Source organism: Nycticebus coucang, chromosome 2 (assembly GCF_027406575.1).
Source record: "Nycticebus coucang isolate mNycCou1 chromosome 2, mNycCou1.pri, whole genome shotgun sequence".
NCBI lineage: Eukaryota > Metazoa > Chordata > Mammalia > Primates > Lorisidae > Nycticebus > Nycticebus coucang.
This window is the reverse complement of record NC_069781.1, coordinates 103,970,496-103,982,520: the sequence shown is the minus strand read 5'-3', so window position 1 is coordinate 103,982,520 and position 12,025 is coordinate 103,970,496. Positions and strand designations below refer to the sequence as shown.

General features: G+C 47.1%; 1 protein-coding gene across 3 annotated transcripts in view; it reads right to left on the bottom strand.

Annotated features, from left to right (window-relative positions):
- The window catches only part of FGD3 (FYVE, RhoGEF and PH domain containing 3), an 81,468-nt gene that overhangs the window by 26,446 nt on the left and 42,997 nt on the right, over window positions 1–12,025 (bottom strand). For all 3 annotated transcript variants that reach the window (XM_053577843.1, XM_053577861.1, XM_053577851.1), the window contains exons 4-8: window positions 7,426–7,515; window positions 6,583–6,719; window positions 5,760–5,916; window positions 1,772–1,910; window positions 947–1,005 (exon numbers count right to left, since the gene is read on the bottom strand). In XM_053577843.1, coding sequence (XP_053433818.1) covers window positions 947–1,005; window positions 1,772–1,910; window positions 5,760–5,916; window positions 6,583–6,719; window positions 7,426–7,515 — 582 coding nt within the window. The remainder of the gene's footprint in view (window positions 1–946; window positions 1,006–1,771; window positions 1,911–5,759; window positions 5,917–6,582; window positions 6,720–7,425; window positions 7,516–12,025) is intronic.

Below are 12,025 nucleotides of genomic sequence, written 5' to 3'. Positions count from 1 at the left end.
GTTGGATGGCTGTGACCCAGATTCGGCCAGTCTGCACATCACCTTTCCCTGGCCACAGTGACTGCTGGGGTAATCACATGGCTAACCAGCACCCAGAGGTGTGAAGGGACAAAGTCACAGCTTACGGCCCCAGCTCTGAGCTGGAAGCCAACGCAGCAGAAAGCAGAGCCAAGCCCACAGGAACCTTAATAACACAGCATGGTCTGAGACTAGACCTGCCGTGCCTCAGCAGCCCCTGACCTTGGATGTGAATGATCTCAGCCTATATACCCTTAGCAGGCTGGTTTGGCTGGACCTTCTGTCTCTGGCAGAGATGAGGTGTAGGTAGATGCAGGTGGGCTATATGGCCTGGCGTGGAGTGTAGGGGCATGAGAGGGGCTGGCAGAGGGAGAGCTTAGAAGGGCAGACTAGGACAGGGCTGAGGGAGTTAGGGGGAGTGGACAGGTAACTGGTGTGTTTACGGGGACTTTAGACATGCAGCTGGCGTGTGCTAGCGGGGCCGTGTGTGCACCTGTCAGGTACTGGGGGGCTGTGCGTGCACCTGTCATGTACTGGGGGGCTGGGTGTGCACAGAATCAGCCTGTGAAAGGGACAAATGCAGTGTCAGCGGGTGAATGAATGAATGACAGCAACACTGAGACTGATGTTTACTGAGCCAGGTCCTGCTCTCAGTACTTCATGTAGAGTGAATCTTTTAATTCCCCATGAGACAGGTTCTGTCATGAGCCTTCATTTTACAGATGAGGAAACTGAGACACAGAGTGCTAAGTAACTTACCAAGGATCATAGGTCTAGTACGGGCCGGGCCTATCCAGACCAAGGTGGAGCCCCTGGCCACCTGGGGACAGGGTGGGGTGAAGGTGCTCACTCAGGGAGCCCCCCTGAGGGACAAGCCTACCCTCTCGCTCTCCCTGACCCACCCTGTTAGCCCCTCCCCCGCACTCACCACTTTCCGAATGGCAGCGTTGGAGTGGTTGGCAGCTGTGGAGATGAGCTCCAAGGACCCTGCAGGGGGAAGACTCAGGGTTAGCCTGGGGGCCATGGGACACTCCACATTCTCCTGTGAGAGGCTGACTCTGGAGCTCCCAGGCAGCTGCCTCCAGTGAGAGGTTCTGTCCCTGCTCTTGGTCTTCCCCACAGGCACCTGGGCTGCTCCAGAGGCCTGGCTCAGGGGTCGGGGTGTGACCTGTGGACCTGCATTTGCTGGGGGTAACAGCAGTGGGACCCCCACTCTCCTGCACAGACCCTGCCCTGTGCTGGCCGCCGGCCACACTGGTCACTGCCCTTGGATCAGAGGCCCCCACCAGCCCCATGGGGCCCATGCCTGGGGCCTAAGCTCTGGAGAGGGCCAGCATTCAGCAATGCCTTATCTAGACCAACACGCACTCTCACATTTCAAGTAGGGGAGATTTTTCTCTGTCCTCAAAGACACTGAGTCACTTTTAGGGGCTCCCTCTCTCTGCCCCTCCTCTCTCTGTTTCTCTGTGTGTCTCTCTGTGTGCCTCTCCTCTTCTTTCCCTCTCTTTTGTTTCTCTTGACTCTCTCTTCCTCTCTCTCAGTCTCTGTGTGTCTGTCTCCCTCCCCCCATTCTCTCTGTCTCTCTTATCTCTCTCTTCCTCTCTCTCAGTCTCTCAGTGCATCTCTCTGTGTCTCTGCCTCCCTCCCCCCACTCTCTCTGTGTCTGTCTCCTCCTCCCCCTTCACCTCCAGGGTTCTCAGCAGTCCCCCCACCCTCCCGTGGAGCCCTCTGCCTTGCACCTTCCCCAACTCACTCTCTGCATCCTTCCGGTCTGGGGCATCCCCTGGGAGCCTCTTCAGATAGTCCTTCAGCAGCAGCTCATACCGGGGGACCCTCTGCACGGGCTCCAACATGTGGTGCTGCAGTGTCAGGTTCCCGCACACCTCCTCCTTCTGTGGAGGACAGAGGGCAGCTTGTGGATACTAGTCCCACCCCTTGCTCTGGGTATCACAGCCCCAGGAGTCTGTCTTTTGAGATAAGGCTGGCATGGAATGCACTTTACAGCTGGGGAAACCAAGGCTCAGAGAGCCTAACTGATGGAGCAAGGACCTATAGCCCAGGTGGGCTGGCTCTAGCCCAGCGCTTGCTCTTTTATGTACATCCTCACTGGAGAAAATAAATGCCTGGCCAAGATGACATTTTCCCCTCAAGAGTGGTTTCCTTGGGTGGCACCTATAGCTCAAGTGGCTAAGGCGCCAGCCACATACACCAGAGTTGGCGGGTTCGAATCCAGCCAGGGGCTGCCAAACAATGACAACTACAACAACAACAACAAAAATAGCCGGGCATTGTGGTGGGCGCCTGTAGTCCCAGCTACTCGGGAGGCTAAGGCAAGAGAATCACTTAAGCCCAGGAATTTGAAGTTGCTGTGAGCTGTGACACCACAGCACTCTACCCAGGGCGATAGCTTGAGGCTCTGTCTCAAAAAAAAAGAGTGGTTTCCTCCCCACTAACATTCACCCTGGGCCTGATTCTCCTTCAACCCTCTGCTAAGGAGAGAGGAGCTTTGCCCAACTCTCTCCACAGGTAACCGGGTCAGCGTCTCTCCTCATGCTTGAAGCCACTCTGAGAGTCCTTCTGCAGACACCTCTCGTTACAAACACCGAGTGTTCGGGTGCGCACCTGAGGTGCTGAGACCCCAGAGGCGCTGCCTAGTAGTGCCCCAGCTCCCCCCAGCTCCCTCCCAGACTGTCAGCACCTCCTCACTGCTGCTGGATGTGTCCATACCCTTGATCCAGCATCCGAGGCCCAGACACACACGTGTACACTGGATCCTGTCACCTGTCATCTCTGTGCTCCCTGCTCAGGTCCTACAGCCCATGCCATTTTGTCTCCTCCTGGCCCGACAACACCCACTGGGCTGTTCCTCCAGCTGAGGGGGCCATGGCTGCTGTTCTCCACCTGCTTCCCCTACCCACTTGCCAGTGACATGAGAAGCTTAGCTGCTCTCACCTGGCTCAGGGCCCAGAACAGAGTGGCTTCCAGCTTGAAAGTGCCTTGGCTATACCAGAGTGAGAAAAAGCCTGGTTTATAACCTTCCTAAAAGCAACTGTTTCAATTGCAAGAATCTCAAGGGATGGTGAGGAGCAGGAGATTTATGTTATCTCCAAGTATCTACCTATAAGAAACTTATCAATGGGGGAGAAACCTAACTTCACCTGGAGAATCCCAGCAGACACATCCTTTAATCAAGCGAGCATCCCCAGAAAAGGGACAAAGATCATGGGCCTCCAGGCAGGGCTCCATGAGAGGGACACAGGCTCACTACAGCAGAAAAGCACAGCCTGAATCCAACTATAAACAAATAGCACACAAACCCACACTGACAGGCAGCAGATAGGAGCTGTATCCTTCAGAAAGACAAGCAGAGAGGCCTGTTCTAAACAGGAGATGAGAGTAATAATGCAATGTGGGGCCCCAGGCCCTGACCAGAAGAAAAGAACACAACTGGGACAACTGGTGGCATTTGAGCATGGGCTGTGGAGTAGATAATACTGGGACATCAATGTGAAATTCCCTGATTTTGATCACTGCGCTGTAGTCATGAAAGAGAATGTCCTTGTTCACGTTTAGTGAGAAAGGGCTATAGTATCTGCAACTTAGTCTCAAAAAGCTCAAATAATAATCATATGTGTGTTTAGTGAGAACAAAAAAGAAGACAAAATGTTAACAGCTGGTAACAGTTTGTCATTTTTGCAACTTTTCTGTAAATATCTGAAACTACTTCAAAATTAAAGTTTAAATAATTTGAATTATTCTTTGGATGGAACAAAAAAAAAGGCCACAGGAACTTTGACTATCATACGGCCCCATTTTTTCCATGCCAGGTCTTCTCAGACTCAGCACGAGGGACGTTTGAGTGAGATAGTTTTCAGTTGCAGCTGCCCAGTGCCCTGAAATGTGTTTACAGTGTCCAGGCCTCCACCCCCCAGATGCCTGGAGCACCACCAATGTCCTTAGGCACAGCCCAGGGGCCTTGAGGGCAAAGTTGTTTGGGGAGAGTGGCTGTACTGTGCTGAGTCTGGGGTGGACAGTTCTTCCCACAGCTTGCCCAGCCCCATGCTCAGGATAAGGGGACATGGACACGCTAACCAGCAGCTAGCCTACGACCAGAGGTCAAGTGCCCACTCATATCCACAGGCAGATGGCACCCAGGACAAGGTAATGCTGGTGCAGCTGCTGCAGACAGTTGTCTGTCATTCCAATATGGAAAGTGTCTAGCCACCTAAGGTCTATCCACCCCAAAAACCTGGTCTGCCAGGTGTAGATGGGGGACGCGGCCTATGCCAGGTGACAGCCTGTTTTGCTGCCATTCGGAAGAAATCATTCACACTCAACAGCACATGAATTCCATTATGCTTCGTGGTTGTGCGAAGATTTTGGTGTTGTGGCCTCTACACAGAGGAAGGACAGGCTCCCAGAGTACGCCCTCTCCTCCTCCTGCCTTCCAAAGCCTAGAGTGGAGTCTCAGCTCAACTAGCAACCTGAGAAGAAAACCAAATTAGTCTTGATTCTGTCTTTTTCTTCTGTTTGTCATGAGAATAACCAAATCAGATACTAATTGGCTAATGCAAATTTAGACAGATTCCAACTTCCTTGATTATGGCTTTGATGATGATGATGATGTGGGGGAGTGGGGGAAGAGAGGAAAAGAAAAATAGTGACACTTCAGGACTAGGAAGGACACCCAGGGCCCCACGGAGCCAGTTAGGGTGGAGCAGGGGACACTGGCCATGGCCCCTGTTGATGATTTATAGTGTTGGCTCTAAGAGCAATGGAACATCTGGTGCTAAGTTAATAAGACCAAGGGGATTGGTCTTATTCCTGGAAAAGGAAACTGAGTCCTAAACAGCAGGACTCTGTTCTCATTCCCTCCGCAGGACTGCAATACCACAGCACACGCACCAGCCTAAGCACCCTGTCTTGTTCTCCTGGTCCCCAGTCTATCCCATAGGCCTAGCTATCACCTCAGCTGGGGATGATCAGACCCTGGCTCCACAGACACACGCAGCACAGGCTGCAGGGCTGCCAGGTCAGCAGACGTGGAGCATGGGGAGGCTGGGAGTGACTGTTCGTTGGGGACAGCTGGGGTGAGAACTTGGAGGGCCTGAGGTATATGAGGAACATGGGCACGGGGACACAAAAGGGGAAAAGAAGGGGCTCTGCATGAGGACAGAGCCCTCCTCTCTGGGACTTAATGCTGATACCGAGATGGGGAGATTTCAAAGACTTAGAGGGTCTAGGACTCTGCACTAGGAAACTGTGCATGACCTGGTGACACTGGGGCCGGGGGAAAATGCAGAAAGTTAACAGGTGCCGCCTCAAATCCAGGATCACCGCAGAGAATGTTGAGGGCCATGAGCCACCCTGAATGGGACAGGGGAATGTGTGCGTGGGTGTACACAAGCGTGTGTGTGTATGTGTGCACATGGGTCACTGGTGATGTTGGGATAAGCATCTAACTATAAAACTGGATTCTTACCACATACCACAATCATCGAACTATACTGATAACAAAAGATGAAAACAAGTCACAGTGAGCACCTCTTGTACTAAGTAATTGCAGAAGTCAAATGCGAAGTATTACAATTTTAATTCAGTTTTTCCTTTCTTAAAATGTTTATACGTTTTTGGTGTCCCCATATATTACTTTTTGTAGTAAAAAAATATATATGTTTTTAAAATAACACAGCCAGCTTTGGGCACCTGAAGGATGTCTGCACCCACAGCAGCCCCCTTACCTGGATGCTGTGGACGACGTCTTTAAATAGAGGGGAGCGCTGGGTCCAAGTGCTCACCAGCCCCACAGCCCGGTCAAAGTTCTTGACATACTCGCCGTACATCTTCAAGAATGGTGCCAGCTTCTGCAGGATGTCCCCAAGCCGGGGGTTCATGTCCCTGTATGGGGAAGTAAGAACATCAGAAAAAATAGCTGACTGGGACAGGGGCTTGAGGTTAATGGACAGGAATTTCCCGAAGGGTGTCCAAGGAGAGGGCTTGAGATGGCTCCCAGCTCTGTGTGATGCTGAGCAGATTGGTCACCCTCTCTGAGCCTCGGTTTCCTCCCCTATATCACGTTGGTTAGAAAATAGCATGTCACTGAGGGATTAAATGAGAAGACATCTATAACACACTTCACCACGGCAAGATGAGAGTCAGTGCCCAAAATACAAGAGGTGTTAAAAGAAGTGCAATGATGGGCTGCAGTTGTCAAAAGATCAGTGAAATACTACTTTACTCCTTTTCGGTGAGCAAAGATTCAAAACGATGGTTCTGTGAGTCGCTGGCAAAGTCATGGGGAAAGTAGTATTTTGCAGTACTGATAATAAAAACTAGCTGCTGCTTTGGATAGGAATTTACAAATAAGTTTCAAGAAACAGAAAAATATACTGATAGATTTCCAACCAGGAAGGAGTGGGGTCAGGATTGGATCCGGAACTGTGCAGGGAAAGGAAGCGTGCAGGTCGCCATGAGACCGTCCCCCAAGTGCCTACCTGGCTTTCAGGCTCATGAACCCCAGGCTTAGAGGCCACCTGAGACGCCATCTCCAGGTGTCTGACTCACCACTCCTCTGTGATCCGTGTCTGCAGCTCAGGCAGCAGGAACTGCCCATGGAAACGGTGGATGGAGGAGATGTTAGAGAAGATGCCAGTGGTGACTTCTGGAGGGATCCCTGCTTCAGTCAGCCTGGTGTAGAAAACCTGGGAGAAGCCCACACAGTGGCCACTGAACATCATCTACCATGGACAGTTACCATCGGGCATCAGCCACAGGTGTGGACAATCAGGAGGGGCTTGTGGTTTCTTGTGGTTTCTTAATGAATTTCAGAATCATGTCCCTCCCTTTCCATCAAACTGGTTTAAACAACCTCATGGTCTTAAGACAAGTTTACTTATGGCTTAGGATTGTGGGTGAGGCAGAGACTTGTCCTGGTGACAGGGCAGGACGTCCTTCCTCAGCCACCTCTCATAGGAAGCAGAAGGTCCAGATTGCCTTCTCTGGCTTGTGAAACATAAACGTACACAACACACTCTGTTAAACCCCTGGCTTGATTGGTGTTTTATTTCCTGTGCTCATAAATCCTGCATTGCCACACGGACAGGGATGAGCAGCACCCACTGTCCCAACTATATATGCAGAAAAAATGTCAAGAAATCATTCATGTTCTCAGATAATGTAACTGCCCCAAAGGTGATTGTGCAAACCCTTTCCCCAGAGCCATAAGCACCTAAAGCAAAAAAAATATTTCTAGACTAGACTTACATTTGTCTGAGTTTTAGTATGTAAGTAATTCATACTCCAATTGTAATACTCAACCAATGCTAACAGATAGACCATTTGCCCCTGAAACTGCCCACTGAAACTCTGAAAGTGGACAAAAGCAGCCCCCTACCCCATGTGGGCTACCTGGTCCAGCAGGTGCAGCCGCTTCACATAGGTCTCCTCAGTATGCAGGAGCTCCTGGGCAATGTGGAGCAGCTTCTGGGGGTCAGAGTGCTGTGGAGAGAAGAGATGCAGCTCACCTGGAGAAGATGAGCCTTGGGGACACAGCACCTAACAAGGGCTGCCTGCTGTGCCCTGGGATGGCCAGAGGCCATGAGGCTGCTGGGACTGGCATTGGGCACCCAGTTTCCACAGATGGTATTTCCAGGGAGATTTCTGGGAAAAACGCAACAGTTTCTGCCAATTCCCCCAAAGCCTCTCCAGCCTTGAGATGACTCTATCCTCATGGGGCTTTGACTAAAGAACAGCTGCAGCAAGCACATCAAAATATTATTGTAGAATAGTATCAGCAAGATGGTGAACGAGGAAGCTACAGGCCACCCTCCTAGCCCAACAGACACACACTGTTAACCACAATATATGGACCACAATACCTCTGGGAGAATTCTAGAGACTAGATAAAAAAAACTATAGCACCCAAGCCATCATAAAACCAAGAAAGAATTTCAGCAAAAACAGCAAGAAAATTGGTGGTGTTTACCATGCCTGTCTTAATGTATTTGTGTTGGTATAACAAAATCCCTAAGACAGGATAATTTATAAACAACAGAAATTTGTTTCTCATAGTACTGGAGGCCAGAAGTCCAAGATCAAGCGCCAGCAGGTTTGATATCTGGTGAAGCCCAATCTCTGTTTCCAAGATGGTGCTCTGAATGGTGTACCCTCACGTGGTGGGAAGCATGGAAGGGCAGGAGGGGGGTGAATGCCATGTCCTCACATGGTAGAAGAGTAGGAGAGAACTCATCCATGAACTCTCTTGTTTCCTTTCAGAAAGGCCCCAACCTCATCCATGATCATTCTGCCGTCATGATTTAATCCCCTCCTAAAGGTCACACGACTTGGGCGGCGCCTGTGGCTCAGTCGGTAAAGCGCCGGCCCCATATACCAAGGGTGGCGGGTTCAAACCCGGCTCCCGCTGAATTGCAACCAAAAGAATAGCCAGGCGTTGTGGCGGGCGCCTGTAGTCCCAGCTACTCGGGAGACTGAGGCAAGAGAATCACTTACGCCCAGGAGTTGGAGGTTGCTGTGAGCTGTGTGATGCCACAGCACTCTACCCAGGGCCATAAAGTGAGACTCTGTCTCTACAAAAAAAAAAAAAAGTCACACAACTTAATACTTTCACGTTGGCAATTAAGTTTCAACAGGTGAATTTGTGGGAACACATTCAGACCACAGCAGCACCTTTTGAGCTTCTCTCTGCATGAAGCATAGCACAGCACAGCTGGGAGGAAACTTCCCTTACTGGGGCTCCTTCTACAGGGCAGAATCAAGACAGGGAACTGTATGTCCAACATTCTGGCTTGTCTGGGGGCTGCCCAAGGGACTACTCACTATTTCACCTGACTGGAGTGGTGACAAGACCAGCACCAGAGTTTAGAAATAAAGGCTGGCAGTACATTGGAACTTCAGTTCTATAGGCAGATGCCAAGGGAGTGAGAGATTAGAAAAGGTTTGAGAGAAAACCTGGGAGAAGGAAATTCCAGCTGGGCTGATTAGTGGTCTTCTCCTGCATGAAACAAGCATGCAAAGATTGGATGAGGAATTTGTTTTTTCAAATGCCCAAATCCTGTATGGCCTATATGCATATATAAGGCATAGCGAGAAACAGAAAAACATAGCCTATCAAAGGAACAAAATAAAAACTACAAAACTGACCCTAAACAGACACAGATCTGGGCGGTGCCTGTAGCTCAGTGAGTAGGGCACCAGTCACATACACCAAGGCTGGGAGGCTTGAGCTAGCTCAGACCAGCTAAAACAACAATGACAACTGCAACAACAACAAAAATAGCTGACCATTGTGGCGGACACCTGTAGTCCCCACTACTTGGGAGGCTGAGGTAAGAGAATCACTTAAGCCCAAGAGTTTGAGGTTGCTGTGAGCTGTAACGCTATGGTACTCTACCAAGGGTGACAGCTTAAGACTCTTGTCAAAAAAAAAAAGAAAAGAAACACAGATTTATGAGCTGCTTGAGAAAAATCTAAGTAAAGGTAATAAAGATGCTCAATGATTTACTAGAGAACACAGACACACACAAAGCAGGAAATGATATATGAACAAAATGAGAATATCAACAAAGAAACAAATTATAAAAAAGGACAAAGCAGGCATTCTAGAGCTGAAATATACAAAAATTGAACTAAGAAATTCTTAAAAGCGACTCAACAGCAGGTTGATCAGGTAAAAGAAAGAATTTGCAAACTTGAAGGGAGGTTATCCAGAGAAGTAAAAGCAAAAAAGAATAAAGAAAATCAAAGAGAGACTAAAGGATTTATGAGACACCACCAAGTAGGCCAATATATACATATCACCAAGTAGGTCAAGATACACATAAAATGAGTCCCAAAGGGGAAGGGAGAGAAAGGGGCCGAGAGTTTATTTAAAGAAAAATCAAAAGAGAATCACGTCAAGATACATTATAATCAAACTGTCTGAACTCAAAGACAAAGAAAATCTTGAAAACAGCAGGAGAAAAGCAATTTGTCTCATGCAAAGGGGCCTCCATAAGACTACCAGAGGGTTTCCCAGCACATACTTTGCAGGCCAGAAGGGAACGGGGTGATATATTTAAGATGCCAAAAGTAAAAAAAAGAAACCTATCACCCAAGAATACTGTATCCAGCAAAATTGTCCTTCAAAAATCAAGAAATTAAGACTTTCTTAGATAAATAAAAGCTAAAAGAGTTCATTACCACTAGACCTGCTCTAAAAAAAGAATAAAAGGAGTACTTCAGATTGAAACAAAAGAATGGCAAATAGCAACACAAAACTACATGATAATATGCATAAGGTTCTCCAGTAATGATTATTATATTTATTTATAGATAGATATAACATAGATATATTTACCTATCTAATATAGCTCACATAATATAGATATATTTATCTATCTAATACTACTATAATTCTGAAGCATGAAATTTAAATTACATACAAAAACATTTAAAAACTTTAAATCTGGCTCAGCGCCTGCAGCTCAGCAGCTAGGGCGCCAGCCACATATATCAGAGCTGGCCGGTTCAAATACAACCAGGGCCTGCCAAACAACGACAATTACAACCAAAAAAAAAATAGCCGGGCGTTGTGGCAGGCTCCTGTAATCCCAGCTACTTGTGAGACTGAGCAAGAGAATCACTTAAGCCCAAGAGTTTGAGGCTGCTGTGAGCTGTGACACCAAGGCACTCTACCTGGAGTGAAAGCTTGAGGCTCTGTCTCCAAAAAAAAACTTTGAATCTATGTTAATTGGTATATAACATATAAAGATGAATTTGTGATATTAATAATAGAGGAGGGAGGGGGATGTAGAACTGCAAGAACGTAGTTTTTATGTGTGATTGAAGTTATCGGTTTAAAATAGAATACTGTAACTTTGTTTCATATAATTGCAATGGCAACTGCAAATAAAATATCTACAGAATATATATAAAAGGAAATGAAGACCAGTCACAGTGGCTCACACCTGTCATCTCAGCACTTTGGGAGGCTGAGCCTGGAAGAAAAGTAGAGACTTAAGTGGCTTATAAGATATCATCAAGAAGGATCACTGGAGGCCAGGAATTTGAGACCAGCCTGGGCAACAGGGTGAGACCCCCATCTCTACACAATCTAAAGAAAATTAGCCAGGCATGGTGGCATTCTGCTATAGTACCAGCTACTTAAGAGGCTGAGGTGGGAGGATTGCTGAAGCCCAGGAGTTTGAGGTTATAGTGAGCTATTATTGTGCCACTGCACTCCAGTCAGGGTGACAGAGCAAGACCCTGCCTCAAAAATAAGGGAAATAATTCTATTTCCTTCATTTCCTTTCATATATATTCTGTAGATATTTTATTTGCAGTTCCCATTGCAATTATATGAAACTTTAAACATAAAACTTTGAAAATGAAAAGGGAATCAAAGCATATCACTACAAAAAAAGTCAATAAAAACAAAGGAAGGAAGACAGCAAAGGAAGGGGAAAAAAGCTATAAGACATGTAAAAAACAATTAACAAAATGGCAATAGTTAGTCCTTCCTTATCAGTAATTACTTTATATGTGAACGAATTAAACTCCCCAATCAAAAAATAGATCGACTGAATTAAGTAAAACAATGCATCCATGCTATTCACAAGACATTTACTTTAGATATAAAGACATATATAGGCTGAAAGTAAAAGGATAGACAAAAATTTTCCATGCAAATGGTAAACAAAAGAGAGCAGAAGGGGTCATTCTTATATCAGACAAAATAGACTTTAAATCAAAAACTGTTATAAGAAGTAAAGAAGAACCATTACATAATAGTAAAAGGGTCAAGTCACTAAAAGATATGATTATAAATATTTATGCATCAAACCTCAGAGCTCCTAAATATATGAAACAAACTTTGACAGAATTAAAGGGAGAAATGGAGAGCACCTAAATAATTGTAGGAAATTTTCAATACCCCATTTTTAATAATGGATAGAACCATACATAAGATCAACAAGGAAACAGAATTTGAACAACACTATAGACAACTGGA